The 22,878-nt window shown below is 40.0% G+C and overlaps 1 protein-coding gene across 1 annotated transcript in view; it reads left to right on the top strand.

Annotated features, from left to right (window-relative positions):
- The window catches only part of ADGRG5 (adhesion G protein-coupled receptor G5), a 303,433-nt gene that overhangs the window by 141,580 nt on the left and 138,975 nt on the right, over nucleotides 1-22,878 (top strand). The window contains exon 5 of the mRNA XM_086946433.1: nucleotides 19,718-19,821. Within this exon, the coding sequence (XP_086802559.1) occupies nucleotides 19,718-19,821 (104 nt within the window). The remainder of the gene's footprint in view (nucleotides 1-19,717; nucleotides 19,822-22,878) is intronic.

The following is a 22,878-nucleotide window of genomic DNA, read 5'->3' as shown; positions in this document are numbered from 1 at the left end:
GCCAGACTACCTCCTGCACAAGCTTCAGGTAGTCCAGAACTCCGCGGCAAGGGCTATTTTTGGCTTGCCTCGTCATGCTAGGGCATCGGAGCTGCTTCGTTCCCTTCATTGGCTTCCTGTCAAGAAGCGGATTACATTTAAGACCCTTACATTGGCCCATAAGGCACTCCATTCGGTAGATGCCTCTTACATTCAGAAACGGCTTTCTTTTTATAAACCAACCCGATCCCTCAGATCTGAATCTCTTGGCTTGGCATCTGTTCCACCCATTAGGAAAGTCAGGATAGGTGGACGTTCTTTTAAACATCTCGCCCCTAAACCGTAGAACTCCCTTCCCGTTGATTTGCGCCGCATTCCCAATTTGCTGGCCTTTAGAAAGGCACTGAAAACATGGCTTTACAATCAATAACTGTTATGTCTCCTGTTTCCTCATTTCTCCTTTCAGCCATGGGTCAGAAAGCGCCGGGACACTCCTTGGAGTAGCCGTGCGCTATATAAGACACCCATTAACATTAACATTAGCATTAACAGACTCCTACTTACAAAATTTAGGCTGAATCTAATTCATTATTCATTAGGAAATTTTCTTGTGTGGTCAAAACCTGAAGATGGACCACCCTGTGATTGTGATCAGTTCTCAGTACAAGACACCCTCCATTTTACATTTTTCTGTGGTTTCTACACTAGGGAGAGGGTAAAACATTTACTTCCTGTTTTAAGGGTTGCTGGCTTCATTCAAATAAGGATTGTTAATAATATAATCTGGAACTACACAGCCAAAGCATGCCGTGTAGCCAAGGGGTTAAATATTACCCAACAACTTTAGTATGTTTTGAGAATACTTTTGTATTATTTCATAAAAAACATGACATCAAATAGACACTCCATCATAACAGTTAGTGCAAAAACGTGGGAGAATATATACAAGTGTATACAACAATATAACAATAAAGGAAAACATATAATCAAAATATTATAGTGACACCAACTATTGTCTGCGATATAAATTCAATAACACATTAATTGCAATTTGAACACATTCTTAACAATTCATGGAAGAAATGAACCAGTCCTTTGGTAACAAAACCTGTGAACAAGGCGGAACTGAGATGGAATAGCCTGCCTGTCACACAACACCTGTGAGTAGTGAATTGTAAGAAATTACAGATAGGGCCCACTTAAGTGGTATGAGTTTGTCCCTAGCTGCACCCTTTGTTCTTGACACAGGCTGGGGGTTTTATTTTCTAGTTAAAAATTAAGGTTCTCTGACTCTTTATTCATTAGTCAAATATCAATCACGTTACATAATTGAAACTAGGAAAATAGAATTAATACAGGACATATTAGGTTGTATCCAAAGCACTCCATACAGGAAGGAAATGAGGCATCAAATGTCAGTCAGAATTCTTTAAAGAGTTCAGGAAAATATAAATCAAGAGTGAGTTTTGCAAGGCTAATCAATAATTAATAATTGGCAACAATCTCCCATAAAGAGAAATAAATGCATAAGACAAATCTTTTCAAAACTAGTTAATTAGTCAAAGCATAGACTAAGGGGGTCATTAGGATGGTGGGCGGGCTTTGCCCGCCCGCCACCCTTGCAGTAAATGGGACCGCCCGCCTAAAGGGCGGGGTCCCAATGTGTGCATTAGGATGCGCCCGCCACGGTGGCGGACGCATCCCTCATATTTAACATTGTGGCAAGTGGTGCTCACTGCACCGCCTGCCACAATCCTAACAATGAATGCATGCATTTGCATACACGAAGCTGCTTGGTGCATGCAAATGCTGGGGGGGTACCATAGGTACCTCCCCTTTGCACCCACCACCTCGGCCTTCACCAGGGGGGCCCGCAGGGGGCCCCAAAGCAAAGACTGCCTGCTTTTCCGTGGCGGCATTGCCGTCGCGGAAAGGCACCTATGCCCAAACATCATAATATGGCTGGCGGTGTCCATTGGACACCGCCACCATATTAAGCCCTTTCCGCCGCGGTTGCAAGGCGACCGGGCGGTAAAGTGGCGGACGGTCTATCCGTCCGCTGCGGTCTCCCCCGCCATACTAATATGGCGGGGGGAATTCGGGATACAGTGTCGGGCGGATTGCCACCGCCAGCCTCTCGGAGCCAATCCACCCGACATCGTAATGGGCCCCTTAGAGTTTTAGCATCTAAATCTAAACCTGTTCCATCAGCTGCCTTCTCTCTGCCCTGGTCTGTTCAAACTGTCTCTCTCCCTCTCCATTGTCTGACTGAAAATGTCCCTCCTTCACATGTCCACAGAGGAATGTGATCTGCCTTGCCAAAAATATGACATGCAAGGCTGGCCTATGCCTCTCTGCCCCCTCCTCCCTTTGTCTCTCCTCGGACGCAATCTCCTCCCAGGCTGCACCTGCGACGTTCACTTACCTAACCCATATGATGTCTGGTCAGATCTGCTCCTCTCCCCTTCTCTCCTCTAAGACCAAAGGCTTAAGGCTGACGCCCCCTATGGGGTAATTTTTTATACTATAATTCTTGGCTGACTATACTAATAATGTTGCAGTTTCAGTAGAAACATGCCTTGCAACAAAATGTGTCACTCAATTTCCTGTCTCTCTTTCACATAGCACACAGGGATGACACTTTCCCACAAATACTGGTACATTGGCACAATGAAAAGTATACTGTTCACTGTGGCCTTGACCCATGTGTCCTCACTTGAAGCACTTGCCAGTTCATGCAGCTGGGAGAATCTTCTGCCTGCGCATGCGTCTCTCATTTAGCACACTGCTAACAATTCTCAGCCATGCTGGATTCTTAGGCATCCATTTTATTTTGGGCCCAAACACAAAAACACAAAAGAATATTAATGTATTAAATAAAATCCATTATGTTTACCTAATCCCATACTAGTACCCTGTATTAGTTATTACCTGGCAAAAGCTATTAGTTTAAAGCAGTTTTTCTATTATTTGTGCACAATATGCTGCAATGTACAACATAGCATAAACATGCACCTATGCAAATTAACAGTTAATACATACTCATAGCAACATGCTCTAATGTTTTAGATAGCTTTTCATGCAAAATGTGTTTGCCCCACATGTAGTGTTGGTGCATGGTTAATTAATACACATTATAAGAAAGATGTTTTATGAACTGAATATATATTGTCTAAATATGCAACAAAGCCAAAGTCTCTTTGACGGGAACAGGGAGTGTAGATCTTATCTTCAAAGCTAAAGAGGAAACTGAAATCACGAGTTTTTCTACACTGCAAAAACACATGTTAATTCAGCACAATTATGTGCTACTTTAAAAGTAAAAAAACATTCTCCAAATTAAATATACATTCTATAGTGAGGTTAAATCTAAACTAGACACATTAAACATCCATGATTAATTAATTATGGTTTTAAATGAAAGCATTCAGACTAGGCCTCATTTCATGTCTTTCACTTTGCATGCTCCAAAAGTGCCACTTTTAAAAAGCATTTCACTAGGCCTCATTTCATGTTTCAGGTGCCATGTGTTTTCACTTGCACGAACATCTGTGTGCCATTTTAAATGCAGTCTGCCTGAAACACAAAACAGAGCAATGTTTAATCTTGATGAAATCTCGCTCTATCAACTTACCCTTTGATGATAACAAATCATGATACCTCAAATGATTTGTAAATCATCACACTTATTTAATTTATTCATGTTAAGCACTGTATGTAGACATGTTAATTTCATTAGCACACTTATTTCACACAGATATATAAGGAAAAAGCCCTACTAACATGAGTTATTATTACAAAAGCTGAGCATATAACAATTTTATCTCTATTTCTAAGGCAACACAAGTTTTGTCTGTATTCAGATCATATTTAGCCAAGCTCAAATGTGCGTTCTGTAAGCAGTTTCTTGGAACTGTTAGTCTTCTCTAAAATAAGTAACTAAAATAAAAAAGGTAAATTAAACAGGACAGTTTTTTTTCATCATTCAAAGATTCTTTTGTCTTCAGCTCTTGACAATTCTCAGTTATTGTTTCAGCATTTCTTGGCTCTCCATCAGCTTGCCATCAGGGTGGCTCATACAGTGTGGCATTCTGTACTTTTTCAATGCAATTTGACCACTCAGGTGCTGAGAAACTCAGACAGAACATCATCAATATTTTTTACGTTTTCAATCCAAACCTTTCACTTTTATTTTCACTTGATCAGATTCAGATGTTTCAGCTATGAGTGCAAATGATTTTTCAAAGGGCCACTGCAGATGTTTTGGATACCCTTACAGCCAGCTTTTTCCTACCTCCACTCGTAGGCCCACAGCACTAATTTCTTCTTCAGAGACTGCACCTGACTCATTCACCATTTTGACACCACATTCATCTGAGTCAGTTTCCACTTTTTGCTTTTCCAGTGCCACTTCAGTTTTCTCTAGTGCTGCTTCAGACTCTGTTTGTTCCCATACAGCTTGACTCACCCTCCTCTGTGGACTTTTAACCACTGCTGGCATCTCTTCTTGAAGAGGAACTGATTTATCAGGGGGGCACAGGACCATACGTTGGTGAGAGGCATGCACCCTATTGGAAGGCCACCACAATTTACAACAGTCTTTCCCAGGACCATTTGGAACAGGCCTTTCCATTTCACAGCATCTCTCAGATCAAAATGTTGGCACCATCCATTATGTCGATCATGTGTAGTAGCTGCAATGTGGTGAGAAAATTCACTCTCCGCATCAGTCAGACCTTCACAGCAATGGCTAGTCTTTTCATCTGTGTTTTTCACAAGTGCATTTGATTCAAGCCACTTCAGTAATGCTGAAACACAGTCGTTTGCAAAGTGACACTCTGTATTGTCTTTTGTTACTATATTATACTTGACACTTCAGGCAGATCGATACAATTCAATCTTTGTCTAATCTGTTGTTCTGCAAACATTATCTTTGAGACCTCCTTATTATCTGATTTCAGAGAAACTGGAAATCTACACCTGGGCATCAGTTTTTGCAGTAACACATTTGCTACTATGCAGTTGTAATTTTTCTCAAAATGTGTTTTGATACAACCCTGTTCTGCTTCTGAAACATTTTCTAGATAAACAGTATCCTTTTCTGATTCACCTGTGGAAATTCCTTTGAATATATAGGCTAACAGAACACAATATTGTGCAACTGAATTAGTGTTTCTCTTTCTCATGACAATAGTGACTCCCATTTGAGCAGCTATACTGCGTGTTATGGTAAGGGCAATCAATTTCTAATTTAGGGCTGAGGTAACTACTGAAAGCCATGAAACTTTGACAACATATTGCACAGAGAGCACAGCATGTGCTGTTCTTAATGTGTCATTATTACCTTTCAAACCTGGGCCATCTACAAGATGGACATTGTTGGGCTGAATCAGACATTCATCCTTAAAGTCTGGTCTTGGCTTTATGCATATTTTCATGACATCGAGACACTCATATTCAGTTTCACTGATGTTGGGGTCAAAGGTCATTGGGAAATACGTCACTGACCCTTGAACACATTCATGTTTTTGAGCAGGCACTGAGACAGCGCAGCCCTCCCTCTCACTGCAAATTGTTGTATTTCCTTTTGAATAAACTTTCATTCTTAGTGCTGGGATGCAAAACTTTTTCTCTTTCAACTCTAGGAATGCTTTTGTGCATTTGTTGTCCAAGGAAGCGGATCAGACACATCCTTGTGTGGCAGCCTCAGTAATGGCTTTTAGCCACTAGGGAAAGGTTTAGTAACCACTCTCTACAGCAGTTAACCATTCCCAAAAACATCCTGGCTTCTTTCTGAATTTGAGGTGGATTCATGTGGGGAATTATTTCCACTCTCTCTGGTGACACCTCTATAGCTCCCTTTCCAATTATGTGTCCCAGGGATTCATCCTATTTTTGACAGTACTCCTGGCTGTTCTCATGCAATGACACTGTGACATGAACTTGACAAAAATCAATAACAGTAAGCCATTCTTCAGCACATGAAATGTTAAAAAATATATTGGCTGGATTTGGTACCACAGGAAACCATAGAAAAGCTATGCTATTAATCTCCTGCACTAATCTGTTCTTTTCATTTAGTTTCTGTGAACCTGTGAGCAGCAAGTTACATAAACTTCCAATCAATTCCATCAAAAATCCTTTACTCAGTTTATCTCCAATTACAGGTAACATTTCTGCAACAAATTGTGTTCTTGAATACGTCTACACAAAAAGGAGCACAGAGGGAAGAAAAGAACCAGGTCGCCCTCCACTCATAAAGCCATTCAAACTGCAATGACCTGGTTCAATAAGGCACTAATCTTAATTCCTTCTATGGATGCACAATACGTTGGAAATAATTCCTTTATATATATTTTTTCCAACACTAAACCCCTATCTCAAGGATTCCCGGGGTAACAAGTACATCACCATTATGCCAAAATGTATTGTGCATCCATAGAAGGAATTAAGATTAGTGCCTTATTGAACCAGGTCATTGCAGTTTGAATGGTTCTTGAATACTTCACCTGATTCCAATTTAAATAAGACATGTTCTAAACATTTTATTAATCTGATATCCTTCTCTGAGAACTCCCTTACTTCTCTGTTTATCATTTCTTTCAAATCGGAAGGTTAATTTTTCAACTGTCCCCTCTGAAAACAATGCTACAGCTGTCTCTTGCTGGGCTTTTTTAAAATGTACATCCTCATCAGGAATCTGAAAATTAATATTATCTGGTGTACAGTAATCTGTGCTGTTTAATTTGCAAAACAACTGTTTTCCTACTAGGCCTGTGTATACAGTAACCTGTTGAACTGGGTTCAGATTTTGTTTCTGGAATGAATTCACACTTGCTCTGGATAACTGATTTAAGTTAATTTGAGCATTTTCCATATTTTAAGGACGCATCTGAGCTTGAAAAACTCCTGCCATTGGTACCTGTTTCTGAACTGACATTTGCATTTGCTTGGCTGACATATTTTGCACCTGCATTTCTCTCTGTTTTTGTGCATCATGTTTAAATTTATATTTCTTCTTCCAATGCTCAAATAATACTTTTTCCAGCAGTGCAACATCCAAAACTTAATTTGCACAAGCCAAAACACCTTTACTTCCATCCTGTGTTCTTTTAATCTGTACCCAATTAACATCCTTTTCTGGCACTCTGCACTCCAGGAAAGTAAACAAAATGATGATGCATTCATGTAAACCCTTTTCATTATCTCCTCACAATTAAAAATTCTTGCTCATCTCAAAGCAAATTGGTCTATTAAAAAAGGATGATTCACTATTAATAAAAACACTGGTGTGTAGATATGGATCAGTTACTAGATCCTCTATACTGCTAATTAATATCAGGCCAACATGTTTCAGCCCCACTGTGCCCAGCCGGGTCTATGGGGCTTTCTTCAGGACCAAATCAAAAGGTAAGTACTCACACGATTTGTGCAGTTACTGTCAGTGGTTCTTGTATTCTACTAATAAAAAAGACCAATCGTGCCTGTAATTGAGAAGACGCAAAAAACACACAAATGCCTAGACCACTCTTTTTTTAAAAAACAAGAACAATTAATGAAGGTCAAGAATACTCTTTATTGAATTCTGACCATGTACTTATATTTTATACCTTTGACTTCTTTTTTAATTTTCAAAGTTTCTTTACATATATATTCATTTGCAAAGATAGGACAAACTATACAAACCAATTTATAAACAAAACATGTCACAATGTATCTACACACACTCAAAAAAACATCATCACAGCAAAAAACACATTAAATTGATGTGTACTTAATCCCAATAAATGAGAGACAAAATCAAAAGGAGGAAAAGAAAGGCAGGAAGGAAGGAGAGCGTAAGGAATAGAGTCAAATTAATGATACTCTGTCATGGTGTTAAAGCTAACAAATAGTTCTTGTGAGTAAATTATTCCTTCAAATGTGCCTTCAAGTATGCCTGTGCCTCCAAGTATGCCGACGTGTTTCGATTACAGGAAACCAGTTCCTGGAATCTCATCAGGGCCTTTTTTCTTTTGTCCGTATGATGTGAACAACAAAACAATAAAGTTTTGTGTTTAAAAATATCATTGTTTATCTCCATTACAGTTGCACAAATGACCAATGTAATGTCTCTGACTTAAGACTTCATACCAGATTTAGGAGGTGGACTGTGGAAGAATCTCTTGTTATGCTCGGAAATGTTTCTTTCTTTAATTCTCCAACGTTTTGGCAGTGAAAAGTGCAGGGGGCTGTTAAGAAAATGCGAAGTGTAAATTATTCAAACCTAGAGCCTCTCTAGCCTAGTGTGAAAGCCATTATGTGGCCTACCTTTGTATTCGTTGTTAGTAGATTTCTTTCTGATTCTTCGCGTTGTAGGTGGAGTTTACTCAACACATGTAAACTTTCAAACACTCCATGTCGTGAAAATACAGAGCTGCAAAACATTTAAAAACGTTTCAATGCTGCTGTCCTGCCTTTCAAACAATTCTAGCTTATTGGGGGGCTCCATTGGAGCAATGAGGCCCTTACCTGATCATCTAAAGTGATTTATACGGCGGTTTTCTGCCACACACGTTCGAGTACTGTAAAAAACAAAAGAGGAACATTGTAACCCCTTTGGACAGCGTACTTAGTCAAGCTGGTTTTACCACAAATCTGGCAAAGCGCTTACCTAATAATAATTGAGAAGAGACACAAAAGACAGAGACAAATACAACAAACATCAACAATTACATTTAAATGCTCTCGCTATATTTTAGCTTAAATTCACGAGGTTGCTATCAGCCCTCTTCATTTTTGAAACATCATATGGTAGTATCAACATTGGAAGGTGCACAGAGGTTTTCTTAAAAAGTGTTGATTTTTGTCTGCATCAATCCCCGGGAGTTCTAAATTAATGGGATAGAAATTATATCTTTCACTATTTATCCCAAGCGCGCTTATTGCAGTTGTGGTTATGGGCATGCTGTTTGCGAAGTTTCAAAGGTATGTTTGCTTGTGTATGCATGCATACTCCCGTTTACAGTGTTGCAGTAGATTTAGAAACAGCGTTCTCACATTTGTGAATTCTAATGGGCAAATGACAGTTTTATTAACTGCGGACACATTTTTATCAAAATGACTTCAGTATCGCGGTTGGTTTAAATGGCCGCGTTCAAATGTATTTTTACTCGTCTTCGCAGGCCTATTCCTATTTTGGTTTAGATGGCCGCATTCAAATGTATTTTTACTCGTCTTCGCAGGCCTATACCTATTTTTAGTATAGCGGTGGATTAGAAACTTCGTTTTGATGCTTGCGAATTCTAAAAGGCAAATGGCATTTTTATTAACCGAGGGCCATTTTTTACCCTACAAATGGATGGTGTCAGTATCGCAGTTAGTTGAAATGTCCGCGTTGTCATGTTTATAAATATTAGCAAGACAAGTGGCGGTTTAAGTAGCCGCAGTCACTTTGTTACCTCACATAAAGAACTCGTGTACTTCAACAGGATGCTCAAGACATTTTCTCTTGGTCTGTATTAAGCGAAAAAGGTATATACGTTAGTATCTGAGCTTACTTCATTTTCTCGTGTTTGAGTCGTGCGTTCTGCTTACCAGCTTTTGGTGATTCTCGATCTTGTGCTGACTCTGCCCCCAGAAGACAGGGTTTAGGCGTTCCCTCATTCTTTTCTATCACCACAGCAATGGCGGTAGAAAGAGGACCGTTGAAGGTCGAAAAGAGACTGTTTACCAGGACATCTTATATCCATTTCATTTCATAAGTCTTTATTTTGATTTTGGAATCATAAAAGACAACATTATAAAAAAATAACAATTTTTAAAACCAATAAGGTAACATATCATGTAGTTAATTTCATGACACAGTATACAGAATGACATTAGGGCAATATAACAAATTCTCAACCGTCCCACTACTACTAAAAAAATTATTTAAGTTCATTAACCCCTTCACTGCGGCGGCTATTCCGCCGCAGTGCTAAGGGTGCGGGGCGGCTGTGCGGCGGCCGCATGCTGGTGACGGAACCGCTCCGTCACCAGCGTCGGTTGAGCTGTGCTCATGACGGAGCGGTTCCGTCATGGCCCGCCCCGCTCAATAGAACGTCCAGCGCAGGCGCAAAATTCGCGCCACGCAGGCGCGCCGAGCGGGCCATGACGGAACCGCTCCGTCATCAGCACAGCGCACTCGCAGCTGATGACGGAGCAGTTCCATCATCAGCATCCAAGGGGTTAAAAAGGGGGTACAGAAGGTTCCATATATATTGTGTGTCCATATATGTTCTTTGGGTAGCAATATGATAATATTCAAAGTAAACATAATTTACGTGCTCGGATTATTCACATCCAGTGTAGAAACTTTGCAACAGCAATAACCACAGGCTGAGAGCTTTTTGTTTTAGGAATCCTTAGAGCCTCACAATCTGTTTTAAGGACCAACTGCAAGCAGATAGGTTTCAACCAAGTCTGCCTTGGGGCTTTATATTCGGGACAGATAAATAAATTATGCCCAATACTTTCCCGTTGGGTAGGACAGAAAGGACAACTAGGGTCATAGCCACCTCTCCATTTAGCAGTAAAGGAATTAATGGGTAGTGTGCCCACCCTAAATTGGTGGTATCTCTCCCTATCTCTTCCTATCCTCAGGAACGGTAATACAGTACAATCCCAATATCCCTCGAGAGCAATTGAATGTTTTAGTTCCAAAAAGTCCACAATAAGTGACGGACCGGTACAAGTACCAAATCTTTTCAAAGAAACCATGCTCCAGTAAAGTTCTCTAAATATTTTTCTAGGTGGGAAAGTATTGGCTGTTGGGTCTTCCCACAAACTGGCTAGGCCAATAGCGATATAAGTTGCCCTTGCCTCTCATCCAGGGGAGATTATGTGCCCTGTCAGCATCTCTAACTTCAAGAAATGCCTGTGCATACTGGGAGAGATCTGGGGTAACCCACAATCTCCTCCAGTATTCCACTGGTCTATAACGGGCCATATCCTCCAGTCGTTGGGATCCCAAATCATAGAAAAGGGGAATCAAGGGGGTCGATACTGGAAGCCCCGTGATTCCATGTAGAAATGTGTTTTGGGCCCCAGTCAAAAGGGCAAGATTGCTGTAGCCCCACAACTCTGCCCCGTAAAGAACTGCTGCACCGATCTTTGGATCATAAATTTTAAGTGCTGGGGTAATTGGCCTTGTGTGGGAGAGAAGTAGCTCTTTTGTTAAGGCGCTTGCTTACTGTGCATACTTTGTAACCAACTGAGTGGTATGAGGTGTCCAGTCTAATTTGGAGGCGAGGGTTATACCCAGATATGAAAAAACCTGAGTCTGTTCAAGTTGGACCCCATTCATGACCACATTCCCTCTTACATACTTGGACTTGTGGAGGATCATTAACTTGATCTTGCTCACGTTTATGAAAAGTCCATGGTCTTTGCAGAATACCATATCTCATATTCTATTATTACACATATCCCGAGTCATAGTTATTTACTCTGAAATTTGAAACAATATGCATGAGTGTGTATATAATTTTTAGCGCATGCAGGTCAATTTTCAGAGATAGAGAGGACTATCATCTGCTATAGCAGTAATGAAAAAAGGAAAAAAGGACTTTCTTCCTTCCCATGTGCAAAAGGTATTCTACTAGTATCTCATTTCTACCTCTATTCTAGATAATCTGAATTATTGGTATTGATTCAGAAGGTATTGCAATTTCATGATCATGTGTACATAGAGTGTTAAAGAATATACCAGTCAGTTCAATTGTGCCTTTGGTTGTTGAAGGCTTTGCTTTCATCTTCTTATTATTCAAATAACATGTTGGTTCCTTCATTAATGTTGGTGCCACGGTACATCATCATTGAGTCCAAAAACATTTGTTTGCAGACGATCCACCCATCTTTGTTCTTTCTCAAATAAAATGTGTTCTGCATTGTTGTTTTTGATTTATAACATTTCTATTACTGTCCACCTTATTTCGTCAGCAGTATGTTTTTGTTCCAGGGAATGTTTACTCATCTTAGTGGTTATTTTCTTGGTCTTGATGTTGCTCTTATGCTCCCCAATCCTCACTTTCACTTTCCTGCCCCTCATGCCAATGTATTTCATGTCGCAAGGGCACGTGATCATATATATGACGTGAGTCGAATTACAGTTAGTGTGTTGTCGTTGGGTCCAAGTTAAGCCAGCAGACAGGTTGAGAGTCCTTGTCACTGAAGTAAATTTACATACCGTGCATGTTCCACAAGGAAAGTGTCCTGTAATGGGATTCATATTCCAGTTCCTTGTGATGTTTTCTGTCTTTTGTTTCAATTGTGGCCTGGTGTGGACTAACATATCTTTTAAGTTTCTGTTTCTTCTGTTCACAAATCTGGGTTTAGGCCAATTAAATTTCCCAGATGTGATGATTTTCCAGTTTTTATTTACTATTTTCTTTATTGCGTTTGTTGCCGTGCTATAGGTGGTCACACATGTCATCAGGCCCTCTGTAGGTTCGTTCGGGATAGTTTCTAAGAGGCAGTCTTGTGGTTGATGTCTGGCTCTCTTTTGACATTTCAGTATTGTTCTGATTGGGTAGTTTCTTTTCTTCAGTTTCTCTGTTAGATCACTGGCTTGCTTATTGTAGTCTTGTAGTTTACTACAGTTGCGCTTAAGCCGTAAAAATTGGCTATAAGGCAAATTGTCTCTTAGTGGTCTCGAGTGGAAGCTTTTATATGATAAGAGACACAAATATGGTTATGTCCAAAAAGTCTAGGCTATTTTTATTGGCTGTGAATGTGAACTGTAGGCACTTGTTTCTGTTGTTTAACCACTCAATTAATTTTTTCAAGTTCTCATTGGTGTCTTTCCAAATTACCATGATGTTGTCGATAAACCGTTTCCAGAATATTATTTTGGAAAAGAAAGGGTTTTCATCATTTAGAACATATTTAGTTTCAAACTCACTCACGTAGAGTCCTGCTACCGATGGTGCGAAAGCACTTCCCATGGAAGTTCCATGGCATTGCACAAAAATGCTCCATTGTATTCAAAAATGTTTTCGGTTAGTGCCAGTCTGCAACATTCTAACACAAAATGCCTAGGTGTTCTGTATTTCCATTGTTCAGAGAAAAGGATGTTTTCCAATGTTTGGAGTGTTTCTTGTTCAGGGAGGCTTGTGTAGAGGCTTTCTACATCTAATCCTACCATGAGCATCTCCTCTTCATTAAATGGCATACCGATCAATTGTTTCAGTAAGTCTCTGGTGTCTTTTAAATAGGTGGGAGTTTTTTTGGACCAGAGGTTTGAGAAACTGGTCTGAAAACTGAGAGAGTGGTTCGAGAACTGAACCTATACCCGAAACTATTGGGCGTCCCGGTGGAGGTGATTTCTTTTTGTGCGTTTTCGGAAGTGAGTAAAAATATGGTGTCTTCGGTTTTCGTGCAATCAGAAAGTCACCCTCATGTTTTGTTATCCATGAATTTGTTTCAGCTTCATTAACCATTATTTTAATGGTATTCTGTAATCTCGAGGTCGGATCTATAATGATCTTTTTATAGAATTTGTTATCAGATAGTAGTGCAAGGCATTGTTGGTTATATCCTTCTTTTTCCAGGAGTACAATTCCTCCCCCCTTGTCTGCTGGTTTGATTATTATTTTCTCATTTTTCTTCAGTTGGTCTAAGGCTTGTTGTTCTTTTTTTGTTATATTGAAGAAGGGTTTATTGATGGTGTGTTCTACTTCTCCTGCTTCTTTCACAATGGCCTGCTCACATGTCTGGATTTCCACAGGTACTGGCTCTGGCAAGGGTGCCACGTATCAAAAGGGCTAGGCTAGGCGGCCGGTCCTTCAGATTCCTTGCCCCCCAGCTATGGAACTCTCTACCAGTGTCCTTGCGGACTACCTCGAACTTGCTTGCCTTTAGGAAGGACTTGAAAACTTGGCTGTTCTCTGGTTAGTGTGTTTCCCCTTTTTAGGCTCCTGTCTTTTTACTGTTATGTTTTCCAGCTCTTTCCTTGGTCTGGAGCACAAAGCGCCGGGACACTCCTTTGGAGTAGCCGTTGCGCTATAAAAGTCCCATTTTAACATAACATAACATAACATAACGTACCATGCTATTCGGAGGGTTGAATGTTGATTTCCTCCGTAGGTTGGTATCACTCTCTTGAGATGGCATTTCTTTCTCACTAAAAAGGCTTTTAGGTTTAATTTCAGGATAATTTGGCATGTAGGGTTGAAAGAAAGGCATCTAAAGATTGTGGAAATTAGGTCTATGCCATCTACTGGCTCTGCGAGGTTGTCGGTTTCTAAAGTGATTCCTTCCTCTCCTGGGGGTATAATCCTCCCCACTCCAGTCAGAGTTTCGGACGAATCACATCCTGATGATTCATTGTCTGACACCTGTTCTGGTACTGTATAGTCCTCTTTTGAATATGGGTGCATTCTTTCATGACTGAAGCGTTTCAGATCTTTTCCTAGTTTCTGTATTTTATTTTACATGATGAAATTTTTTGTTTCACTCATTTCTTCTCATGTTTTCTTCCCCACTTGTCTCCTAATTCCTCAAACCCCTTGCATTTGAACATATATTTTATTAGTTCTGCAGTGTCCAATTGCATTCCTGAAGAACACAGTTTCCCATGTGCTTCATCATTCATGTGTACTCTGAAAAGTCTTTGTAATGGAAAACTTCCTGACACATCAATTTCATAATTTTGAGCCAAAACTGCCAGTCCGTCATGTGTAGTTATTGCACATGTAGCTGTTTCTTTACTCAGGGATTTTTTTTCCTGACACTGGTTCACATTTCCATGATTTAAATAGCAAGGACTGTTAATTTCTTCATGTTCAAAGGTTGCATTTAAAACACTAAGCCATTTCTCTTTTTCAGGGTCTGGGTTAATTTGTTCCCCCATGCTCTCTATCACTGCTGCTGCTTCAAAGCAGGGTTGAAAAATCCCATCTTCAAATATATTGATTTTATCCTGGGTTGCAGATGTTGTAAAGACCAATTTCCCCACCTTTCAGTGCTTGGACTGTCTGGGGTAATTTCTGTTAAATAATCTGTGAATTCTGAGTTTATGAAATAAACCCTGACATAATTACTCCTTCTGCAGCTCTTTGAACCTTTTGAGTGGGGGCCATATTATTGGGACAGTCATACTTTTTCCAGGCATTGCCTGCGCATCTGCAGTTTATAATATTTGAACGGAATCAGTCACATTTGAAGCACTAACACCTGGAGATATCACTGTCAGTACTGAATCAAACGATAGTGGGTCAATCTGGAATGTCTGCAAAATTCTCTCAATCTGTGTTTCTCTCTGTTCAACAGAAGTAGTAGCCACTGTAGTACTTACTGGTACAATATTATCAATATTTATAATGGGAACCACATAAGTTGGTGGACAGTTAGTTAATAATGCATCCATTATTTCATCCCCATAATCATTATTTATTTGAAGCTTTTTGTCATCATTAATTCCCTTCTCCTGTATCTGATGCTTTACCTTTTTATCCTCACTTGCTTTGTCTCTTGCTGCTTTTTCCCACATGCTTAAAGCCTCAAATTTTGAAGCTCTTGATGGTGTCCTTATTTCATATAACACTTCCCTTAATTTGTCAACGATTTGCAATTCAAAAGTACCAACTTTTGGAAACCTCAAAGGACCCTCTTTTTCTGTAATCTTGCACCATTGGTGAACCCACATACATGAATTTTGTCCCAAATTGGTAGACATAAAATGCACGGTTGTTCCTTCAGGAGCATCACCAATTAAAAACACATTTTTCACTTTACCTCCCAGCAGGTTCTTTAAACCTTCAAGCAATTTCATTTCTGCAATAGTTCAATGCTATTTCTTTTCTCCAATGCTGTCAGTCTCAAATTCAGTCAGTATAATTCCTACTACTGACCCTCTCAAAATCTTACTGCAATATTTTCCTGAGTTTTCTTAATCAAAATTCTGTTATTAACAACATAAAAACATTTGCGACTCTGTCTGTTCCACTAAACAAAGGATAGATGTATTTTCACTGCGAGTAACACATTCTGCGTTCTCTTCACAAAGAAAGAACTTCTGTTTACTCTTCAAACTCTGCGAGAAAATCCCTTCCGCTTACCCTTCACTCAAACTCAGAAGAACCTGCTACACCTTCAGTGTTACCCTTTCTAGGTGATATAACACCAAATTTTCACCAGCGAACTCTTTGCCATAAATCACTCTCACTTTTAGACAGAAAATAGTTCCTAATTTTACAGTGCCAGTCCTACCTAGCTTATCAGTGTTATTCCAACAGGCGAGTAACCTCACTGCAGTGTGGCTTCCATTTACCACCCACTATTCCTTTCCTGGGATTTCCAGACAAAATAAAACAAGACACTAACTTGTCATGTTAAGAACATATAATCAATAATCAAAATTCTGTCCTATGAAATTACCAAAATAATCAATAAACATCAAGTCAAAGTAAGCAACATTTCACCAACAGTCTAAACCTTTACTATATTGTGTTTTTCAAAAAAACATACCTTCTAGCACATTAACAACATTTCACAACCCTATTGATACTCATACCACTCCAGCAATCGCCTTCTTGCATCACATTCCAGTACTGCTTTGCCCGTCTTCAGGTTCTGAGCACTGCAATCAGGAATCAGAACTTTCTTTTGGGAATCTGGACATTTATCTAACTTGGGCAAATTTTTTCTAGTACTATTTATTAAGGCTTTAAACTAAAATATGCTCTTTTTGGGGAGGGTGTTAACCTTACCTCTGCTACCAGAAACTGATCCAGCAGTAATTTCACTGTCATTTCTCAATGCAAAACCTAATTTACCTCTAATATACCGCTTTAAGGTGATGGACCTTTGCCACCCTGTATCTCTTCCAGGAGACTGTACATAAACATGGAATATCAAAATGCAATTAATATTTAAGCCAATAAAGAGAGGTGTGAGTATTTTTAAAGGGTTTTATTTTCTAGTTAAAATTTAAGGTTCTCTGACCCTTCATTCATTAGTCAAATATCAGTCAGGTTACTGAATTGTAAATAGGGGAAATAGAATTAATACAGAGCATATTATAGGTTGCATACAAAGTACTCCATAAAGGAAGGGAATGAGGCATCAAATGTCAGTCAGAATTCTTTAATGAGTTCAGGAAAATATAATTCAAGAGTGAGTTTTGCATGCTAATCAATAATTAGTAATAGGCAAAAATCTCCCATAAAGAGAAATAAATGCATAAGACAAATATATCTTTTGAAAACTAGTTAATTAATCAAAGCATAAACGTAGAGTTTTAGCATCTAAATCTAAACCTGTTCCATCAGCTGCCCTCTCTGCCCTCGTCTGTTCAATCTGTGTCTCTCCCTCTCCATTGTCTGACTGAAAAAAGCCCCTCCTTCACATGTTCCCAGAGGAATGTGATCTGCCTTGCCAAAAATATGACGTGCAAGGCTGGCCTATGCCTCTCTGCCCTCTCCTCCCTCTGTCTCTCCTTGGACACAATCTCCTCCCAGGCTGCACCCGTGACGTTCACGTACCTAACCCATATGATGTCTGGTCAGAGCTACTCCTTTCTCCTTCTCTCCTCTCAGACCAAAGGCTTAAGGCTGACATTATACTCTAATTCTTGGCTGACTATACTAATAATGTTGCAGTTTCAGTTGAAACTTGCACTGTGAATGGTTAGCATAGTTGACATGAGGGTCTCACCATTCTGTTCTCATTACAAATCCTACCCATACCAGTTCTGACAATAATGGCTTAATGTTAAGAGTAATATACATAACATGTATCAGTAAGAACGTTTCTTGCAACAAAATGTATCACTCAATTTCCTGTCTCTCTTTCACATAGCACACAGGGATGACACTTTCCCACAAATATTTGTACATGGGCACGATGACAGGAGTGTACTGTTCACTGTGGCCTTAACCCATGTGTGCTCACTTGAAGCACTTTGCAGTTCATGCGTCTCTCATTCAGCACACTGCTAACAATTCTCAGCCATGCTGGGTTCTTAGGCATTCATTTTATTTTGAGCCCAAAAACAAAACAAACACAAAAGAATATTAATTTATGAAATAAAACTCATTATGTTTACCTACCCCCATACTAGTACCCTGTATTAGTTATTACCTAGCTAAAGCTATTAAAGCAGCTTTTCTACTTTTTGTGCACAATATACAAACATTTGCAATGTACAACATATAAACATGCACCAGTGCAATTTTTCAAAGCGCAGACAGTTAATACATACTCATAGCAACATGCTCTAATGTTTTGGATAACTTTTCAGGCAAATTGTGTTTGCCCCACGTGTAGTGTTGGTGCATGGTTGATTAATTAATACACATTATAAGAAAGATGTTTTATGAACTGAATATGTATTGTTTACATTTTCAACAAAGCCAAACCCTCTTGACACAGGAACAGGGAATGTAGATCTTATCTTTAAAGATAAAGAGGAAACTGAAATCACGAGTTTTTCTACACTGCAAAAACACGTGTTAATTGATCAGCACAAGTATGTGCTACTTTAAAAGTTCAAAAAAACCTTTCTCTACATTAAATATACATTCTATAGTGAGGTTAAATCTAAACTAGACACATTAAACATCCATAATTAATTAATTAGGTATGGTTTTAAATGAAAGCATTCCGACTGAAAGCATTTTGACCAGGCCTTATTTCATGTCTTTCACTTTACATGCACCAAAAGTGCCACTTTTAAAAAGCATTTGACTAGGCCTCATTTCATGTTTCATGTGCCATGTGTTTTCACTTGCACCAAAATCTGTGTGCCATTTTAAATGCAGTCTGTCTGAAACACAAAACAGAGCAATGCTTAATCTTGATGAAATCTGGCTCTATCAGTAGTGGTAATAGAAAAGCCAACAGGGTGATGGTCAATACTTTCATCATTTTAGCTGGACAAAGATCATCAGGAGAAACTGACAGGCGGTTTCTAAGCAACAATTCCTTATAATTCATGTGAGGTCATTTGCTTAAACTGTAGCAACCTGTGAGGACTGGTGGGTTCGGTGGTCTAAGGTGGTCTCAGGTGGTGGCATCACAGGAGCTGCTATAGATCCTTGTGTGATCTGAGCCATTATCTTTTCATTATTTTCCAAAAAGAAATGTGATAGCAGGTCACATAGGTCTTGTGAAGGAGGAATAGCGGTGTGAATTGCTGTAGGTGGCTTTAAATCCTCTATTACTCTACACAATTCTCTCACCAGGTTTGAGGCCTGAGAAATGTGGAAAGTGTAATAGATTTTTTTGCCAGACGTAATCTCTTACTTTGAAATCGGTAACATAGTTTTACATTGCGCTTTACACTTAGTAAAATATTTCTACTTTCATTTCCGTTACAGCTGCTGAGCTGCCAATTTAAGGCAAGCAAACTTTGCAGCGAACCCAGAGTTGCACCTGGGTTGTTCACTGAAAAGGCGTTTGTGTCATTTGCTTGCTGCAAGAGCTTTTAGCAGGTTAATTAGGCAATCTTTAAAGGCAAGAAGTATTGTATTTATGCACCTTTCTTGGACTGCTCAGATCTGTGTCAATCACAGTGTGCCATCTGTCTTAAAAACAATTTCAATATGTGATTAATATTCAGAACATTAGTGAACAACTCTTTTTCTGACACTCTTGATCTGGCTTGGATGTTAACAACCTGATCTTGCTTGACTGCAGAGGTTAAAAGAGGCTTATTTCGTACAGTACATTGTTGCAAACTCTGCCATTTTCTCACTAATTTTACTGTCTACCACAGGTGCCGTGCCAGGGAATTGGAGCTTGGAGGGCTGTAGAACTGTGCACCAGCCGAACCTCACAGTGTGTCTGTGCAACCACATGACCTACTTTGCTGTGCTGCTGGTATGAAGAATTTGATGTTATTGTTTTGTTGCATTTATATAGCACTTTCTACCCCTATTTAGTGGTAGTCAAGTGCATGCCCACATGGGTAGCAAGCTCCACCATGAGGTGAGTGCGGTTGAAAGAGCGGTGTGTGTTGATTCGAACCTATGTGGGAAGCGTTTTATTTTTGTGGGTGAGTGACCTGAGAAGTGTTCTTATCTTGTTTCGAGTTGCAGAGCTTAACAGTGTGATGGGACACAATGTGAGAGATATTAGTGCAAACACACAGTATACATTGACTTGACTTTAAAGCAAAGAAAGTATGTAAACCATGCATAGTCCATCGGAAAACAAACAGCCAATGGGGCATGTTAAGCAACCAGGGTGTACGTTATGTAGTATTTGGGGAGGTTTGGGGGATAAGGGAATGCACGGAAACTAAAAGATATAGGCAGCTACATCCTACCATCCTTGCCTGGGACAGGAGTGGCCCATGCAGGTAAGAGTGGTAGAGCGGTGGGGACCGATTTGGGCGGGATTTGCCAGACGACTACAAGGGGAAATTAAATAAATGATTCATTTTCCCTTGTCGTCGTCTGTCGAAATCCCTCCCCCCACAACCGGCCCTACCACTCTTACCAGCAAGGGCCACGGCTGGCCAGAGGGCAATACTTTTATTGGACACTGCAACATAATACCCCAAATAGTAAAGCTAATCAGCCATGGGTTCTATTACTAGTGTCAATGGATTGCAAGCGCACACCATATGACCAGGTGAAGCTACAGCATGTGAGAATAGCCTTTCTGCTTCAGTTACCCACATGTCAGTTCAATTATGTCTCACTAGTAAAAAGCCCTCCCGGGGCATGAATAAGAAAATATCCATTCGGTTTAATAGTGGAGATGCAGAGTCCAGCTTCTTCTGAAGACGTAGATCTGCTGACAATCCTGGCTACCCCAGACTCTCTCTGGAGGTACTGACATGGTGATACCTCAACAGAGAGGAAGGAGATGGAAGACACAGGAGCGCTTGCTGTTGCAGGTCAATATTGACAAAACCCTAGATGGGCTATCATCCGCTTGTGGATTTCCCATGCACGCACTTGCAGTTGTTACGTGGATCGAAGGCTAAATAAGTACAAGAAGAGGTACAGGTCAGCAGGCAGTTAGGAGTGTTGTATAGTAAAGATACTGGGACTTGAACTCCATCAGTCACCACAAGATTACCAGAATACTGGCCGGACAATGCGGCCATCAGAGCAGACGTCAACCTGGATACGGATGTTGCTCCCAACAAATCCCAGACCTTGGAGACCAAGGCATCGATGCAGTTAGGTATGCTTCAGAATACAAGTAGACCAACAAGTGGAAACAACACAAAAAAATGAAGGAGTCTAGGAAGGGCCTTTGCAAGGGAACTGGCGATAGGTATAAAATAAAGGCGAGGGGTGCAGAATCGGGTGAAAGAAGTGCATGGCACAGAAAGCCAATACACTAGGATTTGTTGCTGGGCAGGGAGCACTGAGTGTAGCGAGATTATATATGCTCTGCCACCTGTGACCCAGAAGTGTACGGCAACTGAAACCTCCACCCCCACAGTAGTCAGTGGTCGAACGTTCTGAACCTCCATTGCACCGTCTTCCTCAGCTTCCATTCTCCGCCCTGTCGGAGTTTGGGGATTCAGAAATGAATTCAAGAGCCAGCATCCTTAACATCTAGCCCCTCGTTTCTACTAATAGTATTTTGATGCGGGCCGTAGTAGCCAGGAAAAGGTGCCCTTGTCTTTTCCACATACAGGCTGAATAATGGATCTCCTCTCTGAAAGCAGGCTCCAGCCAGCAAAGTCTGTTGATGGAGCCTGCTGGGCTTTGCTGGGCACATCTGCCCTGGAAGAGGGGAGCCATGGTCCCCCTTGTTCCTCTGAGAACTCTGGCCATAGGGTCCTGTGGAAACCTTTTGGGGAAAGATCAACCAAAACCCTAGTGCTTCAAAGATGGTTGTAATTTCTTCACGTAGCCCCCCGGGCGGTAGCGCTCCATTCTTGCTGGCTCTCAGCATTGCAAGGATATTTATTGACATTTTAAGTCTCAGGGCCCTGCTGAGACCTGCCATCTAGTAACCTTAGGCTCCACACCAGCAGCGCTCCCGGTCCTTTGAAGGTGGTAGAGCATGTTTTAATTTGTTTTGCCCAGTTTTGTTTCACTATATTTGGGTCCTAGACTGTGCAGCCAGGGAAGATGTACTAATCTCCTCTGAGCAGAGAAACAAGGCACCACGTAAAATAGTTGTGGAAATCAATTCCTAGGCAACTATGAAATCATACATATATATATATATATATATATATATCAATATAAGAAGAGTAAGTCAGAAATAGACAAAAACATTTTTTTTTAAATTATATAGTTTTTATTGAATTGTGACTACAAATGTCTCACTAGTGTTAAAGACAATAATAAATTCAAAGTAACCTTACAAGTTAAAAAGACATAAGTAATACATTTCTACTTTGTCCAGTCTGTAAAAATTATACATACAATGTTTAAAAAGCATTAACAACAAATAATACAAGTAATACACAGAAATAGTTCCCTTTGATATAACCTAAAAAGGGTTGCAACCTTTCCCAGAAACATATACCAGCCATTTGCTCACATTTTAAGCCTGTGCAAATCGCTGGACATGATCCGTAACTAGAACTTTTTGGGCCAGATCCATGAAGCTAAAAACCGGTCGCAAAGGGGCAGATTCTCAGAATCTGCCCCTTTGCGACCGGTATTTTTGCATTTGGGATGCATCATCCCAAATGCAAAAATCGCAAATAGAGAATTCGCTAAATTGCGATTGTTTGCATTTAAGGAATCTCAAATTGAGATTCCTTAAATGCAATGCATGAAAGTTTCAAAAATAGCGAATTCGCTAATAGGGCACGCAAATTACCACAAAGTACAACTTCATGGTAATTTGCAAAAACTTTGAAAAATGCACTTTTGTGCATTTTTCAAAGTTTCATGTTGCGCACACACATGCCCTAAGGGCATGTGTGTGCGCAACATATGTGCACAGATCAAATTC

The sequence above is a fragment of the Lissotriton vulgaris genome, chromosome 12, assembly GCF_964263255.1.
Source record: "Lissotriton vulgaris chromosome 12, aLisVul1.2, whole genome shotgun sequence".
Classification (NCBI taxonomy): domain Eukaryota; kingdom Metazoa; phylum Chordata; class Amphibia; order Caudata; family Salamandridae; genus Lissotriton; species Lissotriton vulgaris.
Note: the sequence above shows the minus strand (reverse complement) of the source record. Positions and strands in the feature narration are given on the sequence as shown.